This window comes from Lissotriton helveticus, chromosome 1_1, assembly GCF_964261635.1.
Source record: "Lissotriton helveticus chromosome 1_1, aLisHel1.1, whole genome shotgun sequence".
Lineage (NCBI taxonomy): Eukaryota > Metazoa > Chordata > Amphibia > Caudata > Salamandridae > Lissotriton > Lissotriton helveticus.
The window spans coordinates 1,711,007,595-1,711,030,708 of record NC_136057.1 but is presented as its reverse complement, the minus strand read 5'-3'; the positions used below and the strand labels follow the sequence as shown (position 1 = coordinate 1,711,030,708).

Here is a 23,114-nt window from a genome sequence, read left to right as displayed (position 1 = left end):
AAATGTTTCATGACCATTTTCTTTCCCAATCACCTATTATCTTCATTTTTGCCAAACATATTTCGTTATTTATAAGAGAAAAAGTGATTTTAAGTTGCTGACTCATTTTAGTGTTTTACCTTAAAAAGTAAACAACAAAAAATACCCCAAATGATAGTGAATGTCATGAGCTTTCAATCTCCTGACACCAGGCACAACATTTGAAGACAGGAGTGGGCGGGGAGGGTGGTGAGAAAAAGAGACGGCTCCTGTACAAAAAACACCAAGTGCCTTTTTCTTTGTAATAGAAGAAAAATAGAATAAAAACAATTTAAAAAAAGAAAGTTTTTGCATAATCGTTTTTTCTCTCTCCTCAAAATCTTTAAAACAACAAAAAGAAGAGGAAAGACATGTGAGCGAGGGTTTGATGGTTTAGGGGGGTGAGAGGTGTCTGGTTCTTCCCCCCCCTTTTGCATCACGGCCTCCAAGTTTTTTTTCTGTTTAAATTAAAAAAATCTTGTAATTCTACGATTTACTCTTTTAAAAAAAAAGAAAAAAGTTTTTTTCCTCTTATTAAAATAGACTTCTGTTCTCCTTTTTTTTCGTTTTTCGTTTTTCTTGTTTTGTTTTTGTTGTAGTTCTTTTCTGCCCCCTCCATAAATGTTTAGGTGTTGAAGGGTAATTGGGATTCTTTGCAGAAGGGATCTATGAGGGAGGCTTTGCCACTCCTTTGGTTCCTTTGTACGTAGAACGTCTATTGCATTAAAAACGGCTTCTTTTGAACGAGGAAGGAAAGGGTTATCCATTCTTCTTCAGGGTGGCAGAGCTGAATGGGACGGTCCCGGCCAGAGGAAGGAGCTTGCATCTCACTGCCGGAAAAGGGTCGGGTTCTGAATCCTCAATTAGACGAATCTGTGGGAAAAATGGCACAATCAGATCTGTTTTGAGAAAAAGCTTTACGTCAAACATGTATAGCACATTAGAGTAGAGTGACTTTTTTTGCATAGCCTGCACTATGAACTCAGTTGCCTTTAGGAATGTGGGTGAATTCCCCTGGTGTGGATCTCTCATCCTGTCAGAATTCTGCCATCCTGCACTAGATGTTGCTCACAAGGGCCTTTATGAAACCAGCCTTTACATCAGTACAGGACATTATACACATCTTCACTTAGCAAATCTAGTTTCTCTTCACTTTCCAGTCCAGGTATCTGTCCCACATCCCTGGTGCTTTATGCTCCCTCTGTCATCAGGTTCTTCCTAGATCATGTCTTGGTGGTGGTTCCCTAGGCTGGTTCCTGGACCCTAAGGTTATTCTAACTCTCATATATCTACCTTATGGCCTTTATTTTGGCTCCAATTTACACTCTGTTACAGGCTTTCCTATTCCCTCGTGTGTATTGCTGGTTTCCCTGGTCTTCCTTTTTCCAAGTCCCACTTCTGCACTCTTCCTGATCTTTCCTGTTACATGTGAACTCCTTGCCTTATGTTCTATGTATTCCAATCTTGAACAATACCTTGATTCCAGTCTTGCTTTGCCCTGAGCCCAGTCCCTGCTCCTGTGTTCCTCCCTTTGTTTCCCTTTGTCTTCCTGTCTATTTCTATTATAATCTTAATTGTCTTTACTACCAAAGGTGCCAGTTAGAATCTGAGGCTTCTGCTTCTGGCACAGAGAACCACCTAAATATCTTTCTCCTTAGGAGCTGTTGGGTGTCTCCCTGAACTCTGTGTGATTAATCTGCTCTGTGCTTTCTTGTAAGATCCTTTTAACACACAGAGAGATCACTGTCCAAGGAGCATGCAAACTATCAACTATGATAGTTTGTCTTTTCTCTCCCTTAGACCCTTTGTTGTAGTATTTGTGTTATTTTATAGTTTCCCTTTACAGACTTTTAGTTATCTGATAAAAGCCTGTTCCTGCCAACTCCAGTCCTCATCTTCTGCCCTCCCTTCCTTCCCAGGTTTCAGGGACTTACTTGTAAATGTTTTTTCCCTACAGAGGCCTCACACAAACTCCCCCTGCTAGTCTCCTGACCCACATGGCAGAGGCAGCCATAAGTAAGGCACTGAGGCCTGAAGTCTTCTACCGCAGAAGGAGCTTCTCACACTGACCACCAGTCTGCAGCAAATGTTCAACCAAAGATGGCCCATCAAAGAGGCTGCATACCCATCCTGAAGTTTTGTAGCAGTTTCCATGTTGTAATAATTTGCAGCAATGCACTGTTTTCACATGTAAGTCATGTTTCCTTGTGATAGATTCTCTATTGCCCAACAAACGTGTTCAGCCTCAGTACCAAGGAGAAGGAAAACATTACTTACACAGAGAAGTAAAAGGTGAAGTCTATTTACCTTTAGCATTAGTTTTGCAGTTTGTTGTCAGTTACAAATTCACATGCTGTGCACATATATACCATTTAGTGCTACGATCTGTAATAATTTTGTAAGCATTAAAAAAACATCCTGTTCCTCAACAGATAATATCTGTAATTAGTCTATATTAATGTTGACTGGAAGCTAGGCTCCTCTAGGGTTCAGTTTCATCTTGAAATTATTTTGTGGAACTGTTGTACTGAAATGAAAAAACATCTTCTATGCCATGGCAGAAGAGGTTGTAATGTTGTTAGACGTGTTGCCAAGCATTTGAATCCAAGCAATAGCGCTTTTGAAGGTATTCACAAAGCAGCATATCAATTTTTTTTTTATATTTCAGCTGGTTTAATCCTGTTTAAGATTGGATTTGGTTCTGTCTTCTCTCTTTTAGAATTTGCCATTGGATTCAACAGTAACTGGTAGCGAAGTGAGAGCAATAACTGGCACATCCTACATTTCTCTTTGACGGACAAGCCATTGACAGTGTTTCCCAAGCACTGATCAAAATATTCTTTGTTCTGTTGTGGTTCTGGAAGCTTTAATAGCAACAATTATGTGTACAATTCACTCTACCAGCAACTGTTGGTGCCGAAAGAAAACTGGCAGGGCCATATACTAATGAATACAGAAATCTGCACTAACTTACACGTGGTATTCTTTTGTCAATCCTATCGGAAAATTAGGAAATATTGGCTCATTCCCCTCCTCAAAAATATGGGCTTTAGAAAATTTCTACCTGCATACAGAATTTTGAAGTCTGACTCCTCCCCACAAATTGTTTTTGCAATGGCAAAATTCCTAACGGCAATGTGGCACGTACGTTCTCGCATTACTAAGCTGAACGAGGTCTCTTAATCATGTGTAACTAAATTTTATTTTTCAATTCATTTAGCTAAGACCAATTTTTAATTCTTATTGTGTATTGTAAATATTTTGCTGTTTATAATGAGTGTTTATCTTTTATGATCTAATTGGTCGAAATAAAGATCTAAAGAAGAAATCTGCACTAACCATTCGTACAAAAAGATCCAAGGAGGGTTTTATATTTTGTCAGACTCTGCTATGCTTAATGTTTACCAATCAGTGACTCTTCATGCCGAAGTAATAATTACAATAGACAGATGCTTTAAAAAAGCCAATTTAAGTTATCTCACCGGATGGGTTCAATAGGTGGGTTCCTTAGTTTGATGAATAGCACATTAAGGGCCAGATATACAAAGGTTTTTTGCGTGCCCAAATGGGTTTTAGACCCATATGAGCCCGTAAAAAACCTGTGGTCTATGTACTAATCCCATTTTGTGAGTTGCAAATCAATTTGCGACTCGCAAAATTGAATTAGCGACTCGCTATTAGGAAGGGGTGTTTCAAGGGCGTCCCTTCATAATAGCGACTACTTAAGCTATGTAAGAATGTTTTGCGACTGCAATTGCGGTCGCAAAACACTTGCAGTTTACCCCCTTTCTCAGAAGGGTAGTAAAGCACTTACAAACGGAAAGTGGTCCCCAGGGGACCCCTTCGCATTTGTGAATGCATGCGCAAATATCTTTTAAGGGCAGGCAGTGGTCCCAAGAACCACTGCCAGCCCTTAAAAAATGAAACTGAAAAGTTTAAAATGTTTTCTTTGTAAATGCATCCCGTTTTCCTTTAAGGAAAACTGGCTGCATTAAAAAAATACTTTATTTAAACAGTCCCAGACATGGAGGTCTGCTGACCCCAACAAGCCACCATCCCTGGGAGTAGCAGCCATTCCCAAAGGGGTCGCAAATTGCAACAGCCTCATTAATATGCATGAGGCATGCTATTTGCAACCCCATTGGGAATTGCAAAAAGTGTCTCAGACACGGTTGTGCATTCCAATTAGCGAGTCGCAAATGCGACACAATTTGCGTTTCGCTGATTGGCGGGTCGTACATCTGGCCCTAAATTCCCATAATCCAATAGCCTATCAGGTTAAAATTTCCTTTTCAGCTCTTTCAAATAATAATGAACCACCAATGTACTCAATAAGAAGAGTGGCTTAGGTGTTCTTCAGTGTGCAGGCTGAGGTGGTATGTCATTTCCAACAGTCAGATCTGAAACTCCTGATGGGTACACGGTATCAAGCACAACAGTGTTTACATTTAAACCTGGATCATCGTCTTGTAAAGGTTTTTTTAGCCTCTTTTGAAATATTCACTCACAATCTGGTCAAAATCTTAGGACTTTAACGGCCATTTTTCCAAATTGATGCTTGTCGAATCCAGAGGAAGAATTGTACAAATCACCTTGTAAAACTGCAGCGTTGGTAGCAAATTCATCGCGGGGAATCTTCCCTTCTTTTACTGGGGATTCAGACTGGAGGTCAGCTGGAGCTGGAGCGCAGAATCTGCCACATCCTCTAATTTGGAACCCACTGCTTATTTTTCTTCCTGTCTGAAAGCCATCCTGGCACAAGCTTTGAATCATCTTAAATCTGCTCTCCAGTCTGGTGTTTGTCTCCTTTCTGTAGTTTAAGGCAAACCACTCAATTGCTGATTGCTTCCTTTGTACGGTTTGAAGATTCATGACGTAGGAGAGATTTTGGTTGCTACCGCGCCATTGGCCTCCAGGTCTAACCCGTACTGAGCATAGATGTTTGCGAAGCAAAATTAGGAGTCTTATTTGCTAGAAAGCAACATTCCCTCATGGATTCATTAAGGCATCTACAGAAAAGTCCTCTTCACTGAGTTTCCATCTGTTGAATAATGTTTTCCCCTGGCTACTCCCAGCAGCCTACGCTGCTTCTGCAAATTCCTAACATGTGCTACGAAATATTTCCTAGCTTTAATCCAGTTGTAAGCCGGTGCTGGAGTACGCAAACAATCACGTGACATGTCTGTGCTGTGTGGGCAATATTCCCTGTCCTTGAGCCAGCTGGACACTGCCGCTTACTGTCTCTTTGCCAGCTGAGAATTGCTTGCTTCTGCCTGTTGCTGTGACAGAATGGTACAGGCTGTTCATACCCACTCAAGTAACAGCTGTTTACTGCCTGCTTTGGGTTGTTTCCTTGTGTCTAGTCTTTGGTCAGCTTTTCTCTGGAGCTTGGAATGTTTCCTGACCACTTGTCATGTTGGTAGAGTGGAATAGTAAACTAATCAGTCTTCAAACTAACCAGAACTACAAAGCAAAGTGTAAACATCTACTCTTTTTGGGCCTGTGAACATACAGGGATGGCACTTACTGGTGAAGTTAAGAGCACAACCTGGCTTTATGGCCATCGCCAAGAGCAAAGATGGAGCCTCCTTGTTGAAGAGCTTTGGAAACTACTTGTCATGACCCAAGCAGAGAGGGTGAATGCTTAGGAACACATAATCACCCTGAATAAAGGGCACTCTACTCCTGCACTGCCTCAACTAACACTTATTTATCAACATAAATATGTTTTCCACTGTTTTGAGGGCAGGCCAAAGCTACCCTACTCTGTAAATGAGAATTTGACATTGTAACGGTAAAGACTTTTGTAGCTGTAGAGATACCGCGCTGTTGTCCTACATATCATCTCCCTCCCAGGCAGGATAGGTCCGAGTTTAAACTGACCAACATTAAGGCATCTGGTATGATGACCCTCTCATGTACAGCATGCTCAGCAAATGGTAGTGTTGTGTTCTATGGAATATGAGAAATGTTTTCAATGAACTAAAAGCATCAGAGTATGTCTTTAGCATTGTAATGCATTATACTCATTCCCCAGAACAGTGCTGTTTCATTCAAGGCCATGTTCAGAACATATGTCTGAGCCTCTGATCTGACCTCAAACATGTAGAGCTGTGCCTACCACCCACTGCCAACCGTCTTATCACAATGTTTTCCTTCTCTAATGCAACAGATGCAATGTCTGCTTTATGTGTGAGCTGGCAGTGCCTTGTGGCTTTTTATATACTACTACTGCCGTGACTGTTTTAATCGTTGTTGTAATGCAGGAACAGGAAATATGACCTTAATTGCTGCATGTGCAAGAAAGAAATGCCCTGTACTGCTGCTCCTGTGAACGTGTCTGCAACCAAGGCGCTGTTGCAGAATACACAAAGGACTTTCAAGGGACTAACTGAAGATATCAGTTTCTGGGCTTCCGTTGCATTGGGCAATGGCTCGAAGGATTCAAACTGTGTGGGCCTCCATTTCCTTTTGATCAATAGAATTTCCACAGCTCTTCACTCCTTTCAAGCAAGGAGTTATGCAATGTCCCTAAAATTAAACTACATTGCTGTCTCTTTTCAGCTAACTCCTCAGAAACATACAAATTATTCGGCGAACAGTGGTTTAGGGGCTTTCTACTCCAACAGGTCAATGGAAGCTGAAGTAAGTTTCAAATCCAATGCAGTAGTGTCCAGTGCCCCAGTGGCCGGAGCGGAGACTCGTTTCAATGTAAAATCTTTGGCTCTGGAGACTTTTTATGTTGGTGTGACATTCTGTCCAGTATGATGTTGAAGTCAAGGCAATATTGGTTGATTTTAAAATAAACAGCAGAGTTTCGGTTAGCCTGAACTTAAGTCTGAGCCTGCTTGTGTCACAAATCATCAGTAAGATAGTCTCCTGGAACGTGCAGGCCCTTCACTCTTTTAATTCCATTTCCTCCTCAAAGAAAACATGGCAGTAGAATTATAGCATCTTTACTGGAGTGTGAAGTTGAAAACCACATTGCAACTAAAGACGTGAAAGTTCTTCTGAAACTCGCATTCAATTCAGTGATTGAGGATGGTGACGTTATTGTCAATACTGTATCAGCCTAGTTCAGTGCTTAATTTGAACCTGTGGTTTCTGGTGTTGAGCACCGGCACTTAATTGTGAACACAGGCAACTATGACAGTCTGCCACATGGTGGCACTGTTCATCTTCTTTAGATGCGCACAACAACTGTTGTTTCTAAATTCAATATACATGAAAAATGACTAATACCCTCTCCACAAGCCATTCTAATAGCTTCGGGGTCCTGGAATAGTCTGAATTGTCACAATTGTAGGAGTAGGATAGTAGCTGTGTTTGTATTGTCATTGAATCGCTGGCAGGGGCTATGGATAGTGCGAGCTGAAGTGGCCTCTTAAACTAGGACCATTGCACTTATTTTTTCTACAAATTAAGCACTGGCCTAGTTTCAAGCACTCAGTCTGTCGATACCGAAAGATTGATTTTCAGATGTTTCAAACGACTGGTGATTCAACCTTTTGATGCAAAGTACCTGATGCTAATGGACAGGAAACTATAAAACAGCAGTGTGCTAAATGAGTGGAATTACCAATGCATTACCACGCAAGACCGCCAGACTTTTGGCAGTACAATAAGACTACTGTGTAAGAGAATTATGTACAATAAACTGCGCAGAAATTGCCAAGTGTGCATAATTGATAGGAATACACCAGGTCACCACAGGAGTACTACATGTCAAATGAATGTGTCAAAGGAATGCAGAGTAACACAGTGTCTCAAAAGAAGCCAGAACAATAATGTAAATGCACCCAGGCTGCAGTATCACTGAATGAGTACTGGATTCTTATGCGACAAATACACATGCCAAATGCACTGCATTCAGGGACTCCGATATTATGACATATGTGTCCTGAATACGAAACATGACAACAAACATCGGCCTAACTCTGTAGAACTACGTGTAATGGGGGAGTCCCAGCCATCTACTCCTACAGAGGTCATCTTACCCCGGGTTTACTTGCTGTACTGGTAGGAGTAGGCAGCATGTTCGGAGGCGTTCTCCATGGTGACTTGCTGTGGAGGCTGACCGCTGCTGTCCTGTGCGCGGTTAAAAGACAAAAAGACAGGTTGAAAGGCCATGCAGAACCCATCCACCCTCCCACAAATGCAGCTCTTGAAAAGGGGCGCGCTGACAGAGCTCAGAGGGCTGAAAGAGGTTCAGGGGACACACACCAAGACTGAGGGGCACTGGCAGAGCAGTGAATGAGTCCCAGTCAGCTCAGCTCAGGTTTGAGAGGCATTTGAGACACAGCGGATAGAGCTCATGGTGCAACAACAGCAGGGCTGCAAGGGGCAGTAGTGAGGTGCAAGGAGAAGGCAGAGTGCAGGGTTCTGGTGGTGAAATAGCACAAAGAGCCTCCGGGGAGGATGCTCTGGCCAAGAAGCGCGTGGGTGCACCAACTGGTCAGAAGAGAGGTGCATTAGCAGAGCTACGTGTGGCCCAGTACTAAAAGGTGGGGGCTGCAGTGCTGTCAATTCCAGTCCTATATGGCATGATTCTGCACCTCCCCCATCTGATATGAACCCGAACATCAAGCTCGCTGGGTGCGTGCTGCTGAGGTCTGCCTGCTGACCCTGTGGTCTCTCCCAGGCCTCTGGGTATAGAAGGCGGCTGACTTACCTCCACGGAGACACTGGAAGGCACAGGTGTGTACTGAGGGATGTATGTTCCCTGCATGGCTGCAGCTGCTGGCAGGTACTGGAGGAAAAATCACAGGCAAGATGGAAGTCAGAGGAGGCCAAGCTTTCGAAGAGACCAAAGCCCATTATTGGGGAAAAGCAAAAGGTTTCACCAAGCTTGGAGGGTCTCATCACCCACGTGATAGGCAGGTTGTCGCCCCTCCTCCCCCCAACAAAAGACTGACGCCCACATAGTCACAGTTAACAACAAATACTGACGTGCCACAACTGATAAGAAAATACACCATGCATAGAGCACAAGAAGAGAAGACATGAAAAGCACCTTAGAAATGTGTAATTGCATTAAGGGATGATAAATAAACCTCTGAGGAAAATCAACTAATCCTCCCCTTTGATAGTAGGACTTTTTGTTTCCTGAGGGTCACGTGAGCATTATGGACGAGCCCTTGGCGTATCTTTAGAATTCTTTAAATCTACAGGAACTGTGTAAATGGCCTAGTTCTTCAACATCGTGCGTACACCTCTAGACAGAAGTTTAAACCCATTAAAATTGAACTTATTCACACCCGCTGAGACGAAAAATCGTGGAGAAGGGAACTTGAAGAAAAGACAATGAAATGACAGAGGGGACATCCGGTTGTTGAAGCCACACCCTTTTATTGGAACATTTCTACTGGCACAGCCGCCTCCAGTAATGAGGTATATAAACACCTACAAGGGGAGGGAGCAGTGGGAGAGAACTCTGATGCAACCCCCTGCACCCGGAACTAGCGCGCGAGTGTAATTGACACATCCCGACCATTTGTTTTAAAGAAGTTACAAAGTTTCTTTTGTTTGACTATAGTAGGCCCAGGCAAATCTTACGCAATCTCACCCAAATCCAGGAAATCAGGTTTCCAGTAAATCTTTGTGCGCAGTCTTGCCACAGCCTGCCTGACATGCGCACTATACACCTCTCAACCCATCTGTCTTAGTCAGCTGGGTTGAGAGCCTGCTCAGGCCTTTACTGTCCTCATGAGTGCCGAGAGACGCAGCTCCCTCCAATCCTGATGCTTCACGCGTGCTGGGAGCAGCGCCAGGATTTGTTGAGTAGGGTAGCTGGGGCCCGGCATGATGTTTGAAAAGAATTAGACCGGAGTGAGGAGGATGTGTCTGCACAAGCAGGTACGTGTTTTTTAAAAAGAAAATCATGTGTATTTGTGTTTTGTATTCATTTCATTCCTCCCACCCATACGCCCACCCCTCCAATTGACGTGCTTGCCAGCTGCCAATGCAAAACAGTCAATCTCATTCAGTAGTGTCCAAATATGGCCACGAGGAGTGGTGGGCAGGGCTCCTTGAAGTGTTCAAGGGGAAAGGTGCCAACATCAAGTTTAAGAATAGCTCTGATGCTCCATGTCTTGTGGTAAGCATTGGTTCCTGCTTCCTATGTTTGGACATTTTCTGGGGGTTTTCTTAGATTGAAACATGCTGAGAATGGCTGAACTTAAATTCTGATGCCTCCGCGTGGGTCTTGCTCAGTGTTACTTTGGCTGTTGGTGGCTCCGAGAGGGATGGTGAATACAGCATCAGAGGCACTTATAGTCTTGGAAAGTAAGGTTAATGCTGTAACAAAAACATTCTGATGGGAATATTAGAACACATTAGCTATCGTCCAAAGTATAACAATGGAAATAGTGCACGACTAGAGAACCAAATGAAAGGTTCTGCTGTGCAAATACAGCATTCAATGGTACAAACCCACAGAGTTACAGGGCACTGACGTGAACATCTAGGGAAATGCCTTAAATGTGCTTCACTATGACTGAATATGCACTTTATCACACCATCATACGTCGTAGAACCATTCTGATAAAGTTATCTGCAAGATACCATACCATTCATACATTGCATCATAGCTAGATACCCGACTAGTGATACCTGTCTAGAAAGCAATCTGCTCAGGCCGAACAATGAAAAACCAACCAATCATCTCAAGGAAACCTGGCAACATCTTTTTCCACCCTCATCAATACACATAACACAATATAGAAATGCTTATCTGGCTATAATGTAATTTACTTTCACAACAACCATCACAAACCAATAGTAAACTAGACATATCCCTGCCAAACAAACAGAACTAATCAATAGAAATGGCAGATTTCTACGGAAAGGTTACCCAAATCAAGAAAGCTCTAGAGTGCCATACGAATGAAAAAAGCACGACACGAATGTGTATAACATAATTTCAATGCATTCGCTTAAGACTACTTCAGCATGGTGTGTGAAATACACGACTTTAGCAGAAGAACACCACATTATGATGTGCTATACTTCAAAGTCCACGTGTTACCACAGAAATACAACTTTTCAGAGCCACAAATGCACAGCACTCCTATAGAAAAAATTAACTTTAGGGAAGGTTTCATATAGTTACCTTATCAATGGTGCCGTGCAATAGCATTATTGTATAAACACTGCACTATAATGTGTCAAATTCCTACCAATTCAAAAGAAACACTATGGGCCCGATTTAGAGTTTGGCGGACAGCGTACTCTTTCACCAAACCCCGGTCAACCTGCCTCATTTAATGATGGGCGGACCTTAACTTTTCCATCGATGGGGCCACCTGGGTAAGCTTCCTCCAAAGGCCTGAAATATTAGGGGCCATCAAAGGAAGTGCATTACATCGCCCAACCCTTTTAGGGTGGGTCGTGTATTGTATTTATTTCTGTCGGTTGCAGCCAAGAAAAACCAGACAGCGAGGAACAGAAAAAATATAACAATGATTTTCGTTTGCTAGATGGCCATCAAAACCGACAGCAGCCGTCCAGCTAACGTTTTGTACATTGAAAGGAATCGTCGTGATGGCAGTCCCTTTCAACGTACAGAGATAACCGCTGGGCAAGTAGTAGTTTATGGTATTGTTCCTTTAGGAAAACAGCTTTATATTGTGCCGAATCACAGTATTAGAGCAACACAGAGTTGGAAGAGTCCCCGCTGCTGATAGAGACACCGGTAACTTTCTATGGGCCAGGGTAGCGACACACCTTCTTGTGTCTTTCTTGTGACAAGCCAGATAGGGGAAAGCAGGTGAAATTATGTGAACCAGTGGTAAGTCAACTCAAATGATAAGGGAAGAGAAGAAGGGATGGAGGCAAACATATTCCGCTTGGCTGCCATTACAGCTATACAGTATTTCCTATGCCCAAGTGCCACTGCGTGTTTTACTGCCTGGGTGAAAAACATGACGTTTCTGTGGCTTCAAAGTACCATTCTGCAGGTTCCAGGTGCAGGATCTGGTAGCTGATGTGCCCGACGCCCACCAGTACCACTCAAAACTTGCGTTTTGATCCCGCCTCCACCCCATAAAAAAATCAAATCGCAAGTTGTGCGCTGCCTCCTTACTTGGAAGCTGTGACTTCTCGCCAGTTGCCAGAAGTAGTTTCCCCGAGAGCCGTCGTGATCCCGCCCCTGAAATAAACAGGAAACGAGACATAAGGGCAGAAGGACATATCCTGATACATACACCTAACAATAGCAAAACAGGCTAGGAGAGTGGAAGCAGGCACAAAAACAGGCAAACATGGGACCACTGAAGGAGGGAACTTTGATCTAGACCTTGAGGGGGCAGGTTAAGGAAGTTATAATTTCACGTTGCAATAGCTTGTTTCTTCGCAGTCTGCGATTAGACGGTAACAGCAGACATTTCCAATATAATAACATAACTACATGTCGCTATTTATGTGATTCTGTCGGATTGCATAGGATGTAGAACATGGGTGCACCTGATAAGAGCCAGGATAAAAATTTCAAATGTGCACGGACATTTGTACTGGTTGACAAAATATGTATTGCATATATGCACTGACATACTGGTAAATAATAGGTAAAACTTGGCATTTCTGATATACAGCATTTTGTCAAGAAAGCAATGATCACAATACACAGTCAACCTGATCAGCAAGTTACTATGCCAGCCTGCTAGGGTGTACACGCATGGTTGGGACAGTCGTATTCAGACGGAGAACTGTATAACATCCTGGATGAGTATGAAGGTGAGATGAGGAGCTGAGACTGCCGCTTTAACAATGTAAACTCTTTGCACTAGACATGATGGTAAGAGGATGCATGCAGACCACATTTCCTAACTAGTAAATGCCTGCCTAGGCCCATCAATCTCATCAACAAATTGAATCCCCGCTGCTTAGTAAGTGCCTTCCCCAGCGAGTTTAGCGACTATGCTTCATAACTATACAGTCATCTAGTGGCCAATATGTGTAACAAATAAAACTTAACTAAAAGCAAACTGTACTGTCCCAGGGGTTCTTCTGTTCAACCAGTATGAATAGTGTAGAGCGTCGGGTATCCCAAGGTGGGCAGTTACTCCATCTCCCTCCAAAGGTAGGGTTGGGAGGTGCCTATGTAAGGACAGAACTGCTTACAGTCACCGGGAAGGTAGCTAGCGATTAAACCAGAGGGGGAAAGGCCCGGGAGGGGTGATGGGGGGGATGCAGTCGAGGCCCCCCCAACTCCAGAGTTACAATGACCCAGAGGAAGAGACCTCAAGCGCTATGGACACTTCACTCCTACTCTTCCAAGCGAGCATCGTGTTCCTCATCTGTTAATGGTATAATGGTAGAAGATCACGACACCATGCCAGCCATTAATTGTGATGATAATCATTATGGACCTAAATATTGTGATTGGAAATAAAACTACATGCAAATTTCAGGTCATGTATCCCATTTTATTTATTTAATGTATATGTAGAGCTCTCACACCTGTGGAAGGCTTTTTGACAAACGACCCAGGGTGAAGGAGTTATAAGGACACTTTCAATGGGGATCCATATTGGGATTTATGAGCCAGACGACTGGTGGCTGCAATCAATTGGCTGGGTCAGGTGAGTTTTCAAAGACTGTCTGGCCTGCATACGGGATGGTTCCAGGAAGGGGACAATCAGATGGTGTGCATATTCCGCATTGTATTGTTTGGGCTCGGAATTGTATACAGTTTATCTAAAATTAACATTTTTGGGTTCGACCTTCCCTGAGAAAAGATAATCGAATGCCGTCCAAATAAATCCACAAAACCCATCACCTCTCGAACATTCTTCAGACTGTTGTTTTAAACCTCATAATTCTGAATGGCATCAGTCTTTGTAATAAATGGCAATTTAACCATCTTTCTTCTTCAGCCTCAAGGAGGCGACCTGCAGGATGTGTGTGAATTTACAAAATGTAGTTACTTCTGAATCTGGAACTAGTTGTAGAGGCCCAGAGAATTGGGACGATCGCTGAACTTCCCCCACACACTGACTACAAAGGCAGGGTTTGCAAATAGGTTTCTCCTTTCTTACTCCTGCTGATCACCACCTCTTTTCTCAGGACCTCCTGGCACTGAATATCCTCACCCTGAAGCTGTAGAGCATAAGAAATTGGAACTAGCTTATTTCAGGTCAAGGTAGTAAAAGTGTGGAAGATAATGGCATTTAGCTCTAAAAGATAGAAATGGCTCCCAAAGACAGAGATAGAGAGATCTGCTTAGATGAGGAACATGCTGGGAAAGAAAAAGTCGAAGAAACTATATAAAGGGAAGCTGTCCATTGTACTTAAGACTAGGAGTTAGAATCTATTAGTTCACTCTACCCTCCTCAACAACTCCAGAAACACTGTTAATGTTCCTCCCCCAGGTTGTCAGTCCCTTTGGTGTCTGTACCCTCCTACTCGGTTGGATCAGATGTTTCAGCACAGCCGAAAACCTATGAACTTGCAAATGTAGCCCTGAAAGAAGGCCCTGCTGAGCAGGTGGGGGCTATACTTAGTCGTGTTCTCTTGTGTAGGAATAAAGCTATTTTCGAGTTGAGTTGGAAAGGGTGTAATCCTTAAATTTAGGGAGACCTCGGCCCAGTAAGGACCTAGGAAGAAAGGGCTTCAAGCAGGAGGGCAAGAAGGATCAGATCTCTTTTGAGACTGAAATTTCGGAGAGAGGTATTGCCCATACCTGCTACAGTATCTCTAAAGACACAGAGCTAAAAGGAGGTGTTGACACGTGGGCCGCAAACTGGATTAAACAGAAGGAGGAAGAGTCCATGCATCAGGGAGACAAGAGTTTCTGGAAGCCAGAAGGCTGAAAGAAATGGCTATGACATTCCCCAGCAGAAGCTCAAATGGAATAGATAGGGCCACAAAAATGAAGAGTTGAGAAGAATTCTAGTTCCAAAACAAGTGGGTACTTTAAGTGTGACAAGGATGTAATTACAAGAAGGACAAATGCAAAAACAACAGTTGATGGACAGAATGCAGAACAATGTCATACATTCACCCCAGTACAGAGATTTTGGCCTAAATCCATCGTTTTTTTGTTCACCATGCCATTCCAGTTTGAACCCAGCCATATGCAAATCAGTCTTGACCCTGTGCCCCATGGGAACAGTCCAGCCCGAACTGCCAACCCAGGTCCTCTCTATACTGGAAACAAGCATCCTAGGACCGGTTGCGGGCTTTCAGCCCTCATCAGCCAGGATAGCTTGATTCCAGTGGCATGGAGAGCACGGGACTCACGTCTGAGCATACCTGTCCCACTCGGGTGACAAATGCAAAAACAAAAGTTGATGGACAGAATGCAGAACAATGTCATACATTCACCCCAGTACAGAGATCTGGGCCTAAATCCATTGTTTTTTTGCTCACCATGCCAATTCCAGTTTGAACCCAGCCATATGCAAATCAGTCTTGACCCGGTGCCCCATGGGAACAGTCCAGCCCGAACTGCCAAGCCAGGTCCTCCCTGTACTGGAAACAAGCATCCTAGGACCGGTTTCAGGCAAGATTCCAGTGGCAAGGAGAGCACGGGATTCACGTCTGAGCATACCCGTCCCACTCAGACTTGGCAGGGTATGCCCAGACGTGGATCCCTTGCTCACTTTGACACTGGATTCAAGCTAGCCTGGCTGATGACGGCTGATTAGCCAGAAACTGGTCCCAGGATACTTGTTTCCGGTCCAGGGAAGACATGGCTTGGAAGTTCGGGCTGGGCGGTTCCCATGAGGCACAGGGTAAGACTGATTTGCATATGGCCATGTCTGAACTGGGGTGGCGGAGTGAGCTAAAAAATGATGATAGATTAAACCCAGATCATTTGACTGGGGGTGAGTGCTTGCATTGTTCAACACTCCGTCCATCATCCCCTTTGGTTTTGCTTTGGTTGCCCTAAGTTGGCAGGGTATGCCCAGACGTGGGTCCCTTGCTCACTTTGCCACTGGATTCAAGCTAGCCTGGCTGATGACGGCTGATTAGACAGAAACCGGTTCCAGGATGCTTGTTTCCGGTCCAGTGAAGACATGGCTTGGCAGTTCGGGCTGGACGTTTCCCATGAGGCACAGGGTCAGACTGATTTGCATATGGCCATGTCTGAACTGGGGTGGCGGAGTGAGCTAAAGAATGATGATGGGTTAAACCCAGATCATTTGACTGGGGGTGAGTGCTTGCATTGTTCAACACTCCGTCCATCATCCCCTTTGGTACTACAAGAAGGACAGCATGGTAAGGACTGTGTGTCTGTTATCTTGACTGTAGCAAGCTTACTCTTCACAACTATAGACACTACAGAGGAGCCAGTTGAGCTGTCTTTGGTGGCCATCTGGAAGGGATAACCACAAGCCCTGAAGCACGTACCACCTAACTTAATGTTGTGAGGCCTTTTTGTGCGGTCAAGTGTAGTGAAGGGTTGCAGAGTAAATATTGTAGCAATTACTGCCAATTTCCCAATGCTGTCCTGGGGCCGCACTACAGATGCACTAAAAAAGAATGACCAAGTACTCTTTTTAGCACTGGACTCTCAAACTATAGCGTGATCCAGCAGACATGGCTTACTCCTGGAGGCTGGAAAGTGAGAAATAGCCAGTAATATTCTCAATATCTAAATAGTTCTAAACTTTGTAAAAGAAGAGGACTTTATTTACACACAAGTACAGTTTGAACATAAAAACAAAGATGAGCAGTGAAAACCGACATCTTCTGTGCCAAAGAACGAACCAAAACACTATTGTAGCTCCTTGGCGCCAGATGCTTTCATTTAGTTTAACATTGAGCTCTAAGGCCAATGTTGTCCAGTGGAAGACGGTTGGACTTTGCTCGGAAATATTTGGAAGAACCTTGGCTCATGGTACACCACAGTCTTTTAAAAAGTTACATCAAAAGCAAAAACAAACATTCCTGTTTGCTATGGTGTGCAGGGACAGGAGTCCTTTGTCTTTGTGATATCTGGGGCATACCTGGAAGGCCCCTATAAGGAAAAGAGAGAGTGGGAGTGTGTATGTCAAAAACAGAGAGAGCGCAAGGTTTCACATTTGTACCTTGATGGGAGCATGGTGGGGGCCATTGGATTCCATGGGCGTGTGCTGCACAAGGTTATGGGTTTTAGGCTTTGCTGGGGGAGATGCATAAAAGTCGCCTTGAATTATAGCGTGGTCAGTCAAGTTGATGTGCTATTTGCAAATAACTGTGATGAAGTTTCTAAAGTTTAAAAATTGTGTTTACTGTCTTTCTCTTTGTGCCGGCATCACCAGGGAACATTTCAATGAGATCAGCGATTATAAGGTGGGTGTCAGATGATTGATTATGGGCAATTCAGGTTTCGCAAACCAGGCACTGGTCCCCAAGGCACAAGAGCTTGGGACGTTTTCAAGCAGATCTATACGTAAGGAGAAATGGGGGGTGGTGTAGGATGACTTAGGAGAGCACTGGGTGAGCTGAGAGGAGCTGTTGACATTGTGTGGATGATAATCACTCCTCTTCCAGTCATACTTGTGGTTTGACTTTTATAAGGATTGTGTTGCCTGGGGGATAAAGCCCTCTAGGACTGGCGCAGAGTCACTGCTTAGCTATTTTTTAGTGATAAACAACAAGTCGAATATATAGTTTGAGATCACACAACAGATGTTAGGGTGATTTTTGTTAATTATAAGGACTGATGATAGTCTGTGATTAAAAGGGGCTTGTGATAGGTAATTTGATTGGCTGAATTGGAAGGGAGCAGGAGTGAGGTTACTCTGAGAGAAAGCGGCCTAAGTAGACGTTTTAGGGGGTTTAGAGAAGGAGGGGAAGTAGATATAGATGATGGTGGACTAGATGAGTCACGACTGTGTGTGCTTAAGGAGGACATAGGATATGCAATGTGAGGGTTGGATGATGAGAAATCGCAGAAGCTAAAACAGGTGAAGTAAGGAATAGGCTAGGAGTGGGGCTGGGGACTGAAAGGTGGATGCAAATAGGTGAAATAGGGGCGATAAATGTGTTGTGGGATCTGCAGAGTGTAGGTGTGTCAGTGAGAGGAGGAAGGAGGGAATCACAGGGCCTGAGTAATGCTTTACAAGTGAGAACAGTGTGACTGTGAGAAGGATATGTAAAAGGTGAGGGTGATGGAGAGGAGGGTTGATTAGCTAAATGAGGAAGACAGTAAACAAAGGGGTAGGTGGTGTGGATGTAAGCCCACAGCATAACATGAAAATACTGAACTATGCCATATGCGTCTTTCACTAGAATATTAAACCTACAATTTGCTAAAGCATGGAAAAGCAGCCCCATTATGCCAGCCCCACATCATTAACGACATACTGCATTATTGCATGCCAAACCACAAGGCATTACACGAGGAGCATAATATTGCGCTATAACTGTGTTACAACCACACATTACTACAAGAATAGGATTATTGCATGGAAATGCGCAACCTCGCTGCATTACTAGTGCAATAACACTCTATTGTTATAAACCCACAGCATTTCTACAGGAAGAAGAATAATGCACTAGTTAGAGAAAACTTCAAATAATTAAATATTAAAGCTCCAAAGCTTTAACTTAACAATAGGAATACTGCACTGTATTATGTCAAGTCCAACCAATTATTATACAAAACCAGAAATATACCTCATAACCCGTAAGAGGTCCATTTTTAAGGACTCTCTTTTAAGGTGTTTATTTCTTTGGTTAAGATCTTACAGCCAGATTCATGAAGCAAAAATCGGCTCGCAAAGGGCCAGATTCTGCGAATCTGGCCCTTTGCGAGCGCTTTTTTTGCATTTGGGATTCATCATCCCAAATGCAAAAATCGCAAAATTTGAAATCGCTAAATTGCGAAGAATTGCATTTAAGGAATCTCTATTTGATATTCCTTAAATGCAATTCATGAACCATTATGAAATTGCGAATTCGCAATCTGGGGCCGCTATTTACCGCGAAGTCTGACTTCGTGGTAAATAGCGAAAACTTAGAAAAATGCACTTTAGTGCATTTTTCTAAGTTGGATGTTACACACACACATGTCCTTTGGACATGTGTGTGCGCAACACCAGTGTAAATCACCATTTCAGGGGTGCTACAGGGTGTCCTTTGGACACCCTGGCACCCTTGAAATCGCTTCCTTATTTGCGATTCGCTAAATTGCTAATCGCAAATGGCCCATAGGAATGAATGGGGAGTCATTCCTTATTTGCGATTAGCAATTAGCGAATCGCAAATAAGGAAGCAGTAGAAATCGCAATAAATTTTGCGATTTCTACATGCATCCCGTTTTGCGAGTCTTTAATAGCGATTCCTTAATAATCGCTATTAAGGACTCGCAAAAGAGGAGCATGATGAATCTGGGGGTTAGTATTGTGGTAGAACGAATTGAGCTGCACAGCACAAGTTCATTTCCATATGCCAACATTTGGTAACAGAAAAGATGGAGATTTGGAAATAAAATTGTGGGTGATTTTGTCTCCTCATTAACTTGTATTGAAGTGGCAATGTTTTAAACAAAATCATGATTCGCCCACCTGAATCGAGAGATTCAGTCCACATGTAAGTCTCACTTCTGACAACAATGGAGCATGAATGCAAGTAGTGTCACTTTCAAGCAAAACCTAAGAGAACATGCACCAGTGAGCTTCGTGATGTTATTGTTCACTACAGGTGAGACATCATGAAAACAGATGCACTCGCGGGCATGGCAAACTCTTCCAGACACTGACTTAATACTACATGCGCAAGGTCAGGCTGTGTAGAAATCCCTCAAGTTCCTGCCATTCAGCATTAGATTTCCTGTGTAAACTTAAAGTCATCACTTGAAAGACATGTGAAGTTATTTACCACAAAATCTTACAAGTGTATTCATATCCGGCATACATTCATCCAGCCAAAACATGTATTGATCGCTGTTACGGGGAACCCAGTTTATATTTTTAGAGCCTCTGCATTAGACCTTTATGTTTTCTTCTGTGTCTTTGTGATCGGGCCCTCACTTCCAGTGGCCCTATGAAATTGCAGTACTGCATCATGGAATTCAACAGCTATAATCTCCTGATGCAGACCTGCCTTCACTTAGCTTTTGCAGCAACTGCTGCAATTTCTATTTCTCTATCTTGGAATGGAAGGTTTGGTTGCCTTTGTGTCTCAACTCTAAGTTACAGTAGCTGGATCAGAATGTTTTATATATATATTTTTAATGCATATACACCCTTAGCAGGCTAATTTATCTACTACGTAGCTTTCTTTATCACCATAGATTGGAGGATGATCATTCCTAGTTCAATGTACACCTCACTATATTGCAGAAGCGATATGTCCTTGTGCAGTCTCGGGTTAATATGTCATAATGTTGTGCCATGTAGTGGCAGAGAAGATATTATTGAGCCAATGGAAAGCTTTTTTGTTTGGGGAAGGAATGTTCCCGGGAACTGAAAGTTGACTGATTCTTCTTCAGCCGCTCCATCCCTTTAGAGACGCTGACCTATGTGGAGTTCTACCAGTTTTTCTACAGCCGGTTCACCAATTGTGCTCGAGTTTTACCATGATTTGTGCCATAGAATCAGCTCAGCGGAAAGTACATTGCCACGCGGGTTTACGCACTAACTCAAGATGTGCAAGCATGCTATAGAATGCACATCTCAGTACGGTTAGTGTGCACTGCAGATTGCAATTGAGACTCACTGTGATGCATGTGTGGCTTATGTTGCACACCATGTGGCATGAATTTTGACGGCTATGTTTTATCACGTTAGTCGACAGCTTCAGGACCCATGCATGAGTCTTCAACAGACCAGGGAGCTGGTGTAGATGTGTGATCGGGTAGGAGGAAGATGGTGCCGTTCTACTTCTATCCGCAGCCCTGTCTTAATGGCTCTACTGTCTAAGGGATGCCCATTCTATTTTCAAAGCGCCCCTATTTCCCACTCTTTTGGGGGTGGGGTGGCAGCATGCTGCAGAAAGAGCAAGACAACTTGAGGATGTCCCTTACTGTGCCAGTGCTGCCGAGCGATAAGTGGCCGAGCTGCTGAGTCAGGGGTCCCATCATCGAGGTGGGCTGGATGGAGATGGTGTGGTCCATGGTGGGTGTCAGGACTGCCCCCTGCAAGTCAAAAAAGACAAGAGTGCAAAAGAGTGAGATGGTGTGAAAGGAGTCTGGTAGCTACGGAAGCGGCGGAGGAGTTAGAGAGAAGTCCACAGGGTGAATCTGCAAGGTGGGAATGGGACACTTACCGTAGGCTGCATGAGGTACGACTGGTGATGCATCCAAGAAGGATTGTGAACCTAAACAGAGAGAAATATGAGGTTTGGTTTGCAAGTTCATTATTGATTCGTTCATCCTCATTGAAAATGGGAATGGGGAGAGACAGAGAGAGAATGGGAAACAGAGTGAAGGCTACAGTGGAGTGTAAATAAGAGAACAAGAGACAAAATAAGGCGAGAGAATGCACGAGAGACAGACTCAAGGCACTGACATGAAATCAAAAACAATTCTAAAACACATCAAAATTCAATTTGGTATACAATGACCAAAGGCAGTGCCTGATTTGAGCCAGTGCTTGCAGGTGGGGACCACCGGCACCCGTTTTGGGGAATAGCCACTTAGTGTTCCTCAACAAACTTTGATCCAGACCAAGAGAGAGGAAAACACAAATGGGCAAATGAAGGAGCAAGAGAACGAAGGAAAAACAGAGACAAACGCAAAAAGCAGGGATGAAAAAGAACCTGCACGGTTGAGATGCAGTGGCAGGGAGTGTCTGGTAATGGATGAAATCAAGACTACGCAGCCTTGGTATTCCGCACCCCGACCTTCAGTAGCGCCAGCTGCGGGCCTCTGAACAAAACCTTGGGCCCCTTCCCTGATTCTTCTACAAATTAAGCACTGACCAAAAGAGTGTCCACAGATGCGAGAATTCACTGGGAATGACTGGAAAGAGCACGTCTCCAATCTCGACAAACCAAGGAAAAGTGAGCAGACCAGATGCACACCACTGACAGATTGCACAAAGTAAAACATACAATTAAAATGTATCAAAACCCTCTTGACTTCCTCTAGACAATAACAGAGCAGCAAGTGAGAATGAAAAATGAAACATAGTATTGAACGAAGCACGATACTGCATGAAATGGTGGAAAACAGCCCCCTAGATGCCCCTGGGCAGGGCTGAAAGTCTTCCGCCTGGCACTTTGCTCAGTGCAGTTCCTCAAATCATGGTCTGACTGACTTATCGCATGTCCAAATAACTACAGAGGACTTTGCAGGTATCTGAATAAGTCGAACCTCGTGGATGCAAATCAGAAACACTAAAACAGCCAGTGAAAAGTAACAATTATTGCTCAGTTTTGATGGTAAAGTCAATGTATTTGTCATTAAGGTCAGAGCCCACCTTTTTTACGGGTTGTCAAGCCTCTGAGTTCTGGTGAATGGCTGTTGCTTGTCATATTATGTAAAGTTTGTGTTTTTGTGTGCAACCCATGCTCGCTAATTATGTGACCTCTGATTACCTTGGTGCACAGCCTGTCTGCGGTTGAGGGTTTGCCCACGGGGTGGAGGGCTCCCTGGACAATTCACTGGCCAAGTAGAGGGGATCCCTTACCTGGTAGGAAGACACCGGGGAAGGAAGGTAGGGTGAGAGTGCTGTCTGTGCAATCATACGGTTTGGGGTGAGGTTGTACGGGGATCCATAGAACCTGCAAGAGAGATATTCACGCTCTAATAACTTATTTTAAAACAATCTCAAGCCTGCATTAAGTGTATGCATGTACATTGATAGCATATATATTTTTGCAGCATTGACTCACGTATAGATTCACATACGGTGTATTATCTTTTCATGGCAGATCTGGAATAATATGTAAACATTCAGATGTCCACTCAGGGTGTCTGTAATGGGATGCTACTATGGAGTTGAACATAAACCCACAATATCCCCCATCTCTGCACCATTTCAAAATTCCTTTTATACCAAATCTTTATTTGATTATTATTTAGGTTTGGTAATCTCTTCATCCTCTGGGTGAAGCGGGCGACTGTATGCGACTCAATACAGGAAATGAAGAAGCAAAACTAGTAACACAAGTAAGGAACTTGTGTATCTTTGCAATGTGAATCTATTACAGATTCATATGAG

General features: G+C 43.5%; 1 protein-coding gene across 2 annotated transcripts in view; it reads right to left on the bottom strand.

Annotated features, from left to right (window-relative positions):
* Positions 1–262: 262 nt before the first annotated feature.
* The window catches only part of RBMS2 (RNA binding motif single stranded interacting protein 2), a 257,679-nt gene continuing 234,827 nt past the window's right edge, over positions 263–23,114 (bottom strand). The window contains exons 9-15 of one of the 2 annotated variants that reach the window (XM_078689107.1): positions 22,581–22,674; positions 21,217–21,267; positions 20,975–21,085; positions 12,101–12,166; positions 8,690–8,767; positions 8,016–8,106; positions 263–891 (exon numbers count right to left, since the gene is read on the bottom strand). In XM_078689107.1, the coding sequence (XP_078545233.1) occupies positions 8,023–8,106; positions 8,690–8,767; positions 12,101–12,166; positions 20,975–21,085; positions 21,217–21,267; positions 22,581–22,674 (484 nt within the window). In that variant the 3' untranslated portion in view covers positions 263–891; positions 8,016–8,022. The remainder of the gene's footprint in view (positions 892–8,015; positions 8,107–8,689; positions 8,768–12,100; positions 12,167–20,974; positions 21,086–21,216; positions 21,268–22,580; positions 22,675–23,114) is intronic. The other variant, XM_078689108.1, reaches the window with a different exon arrangement.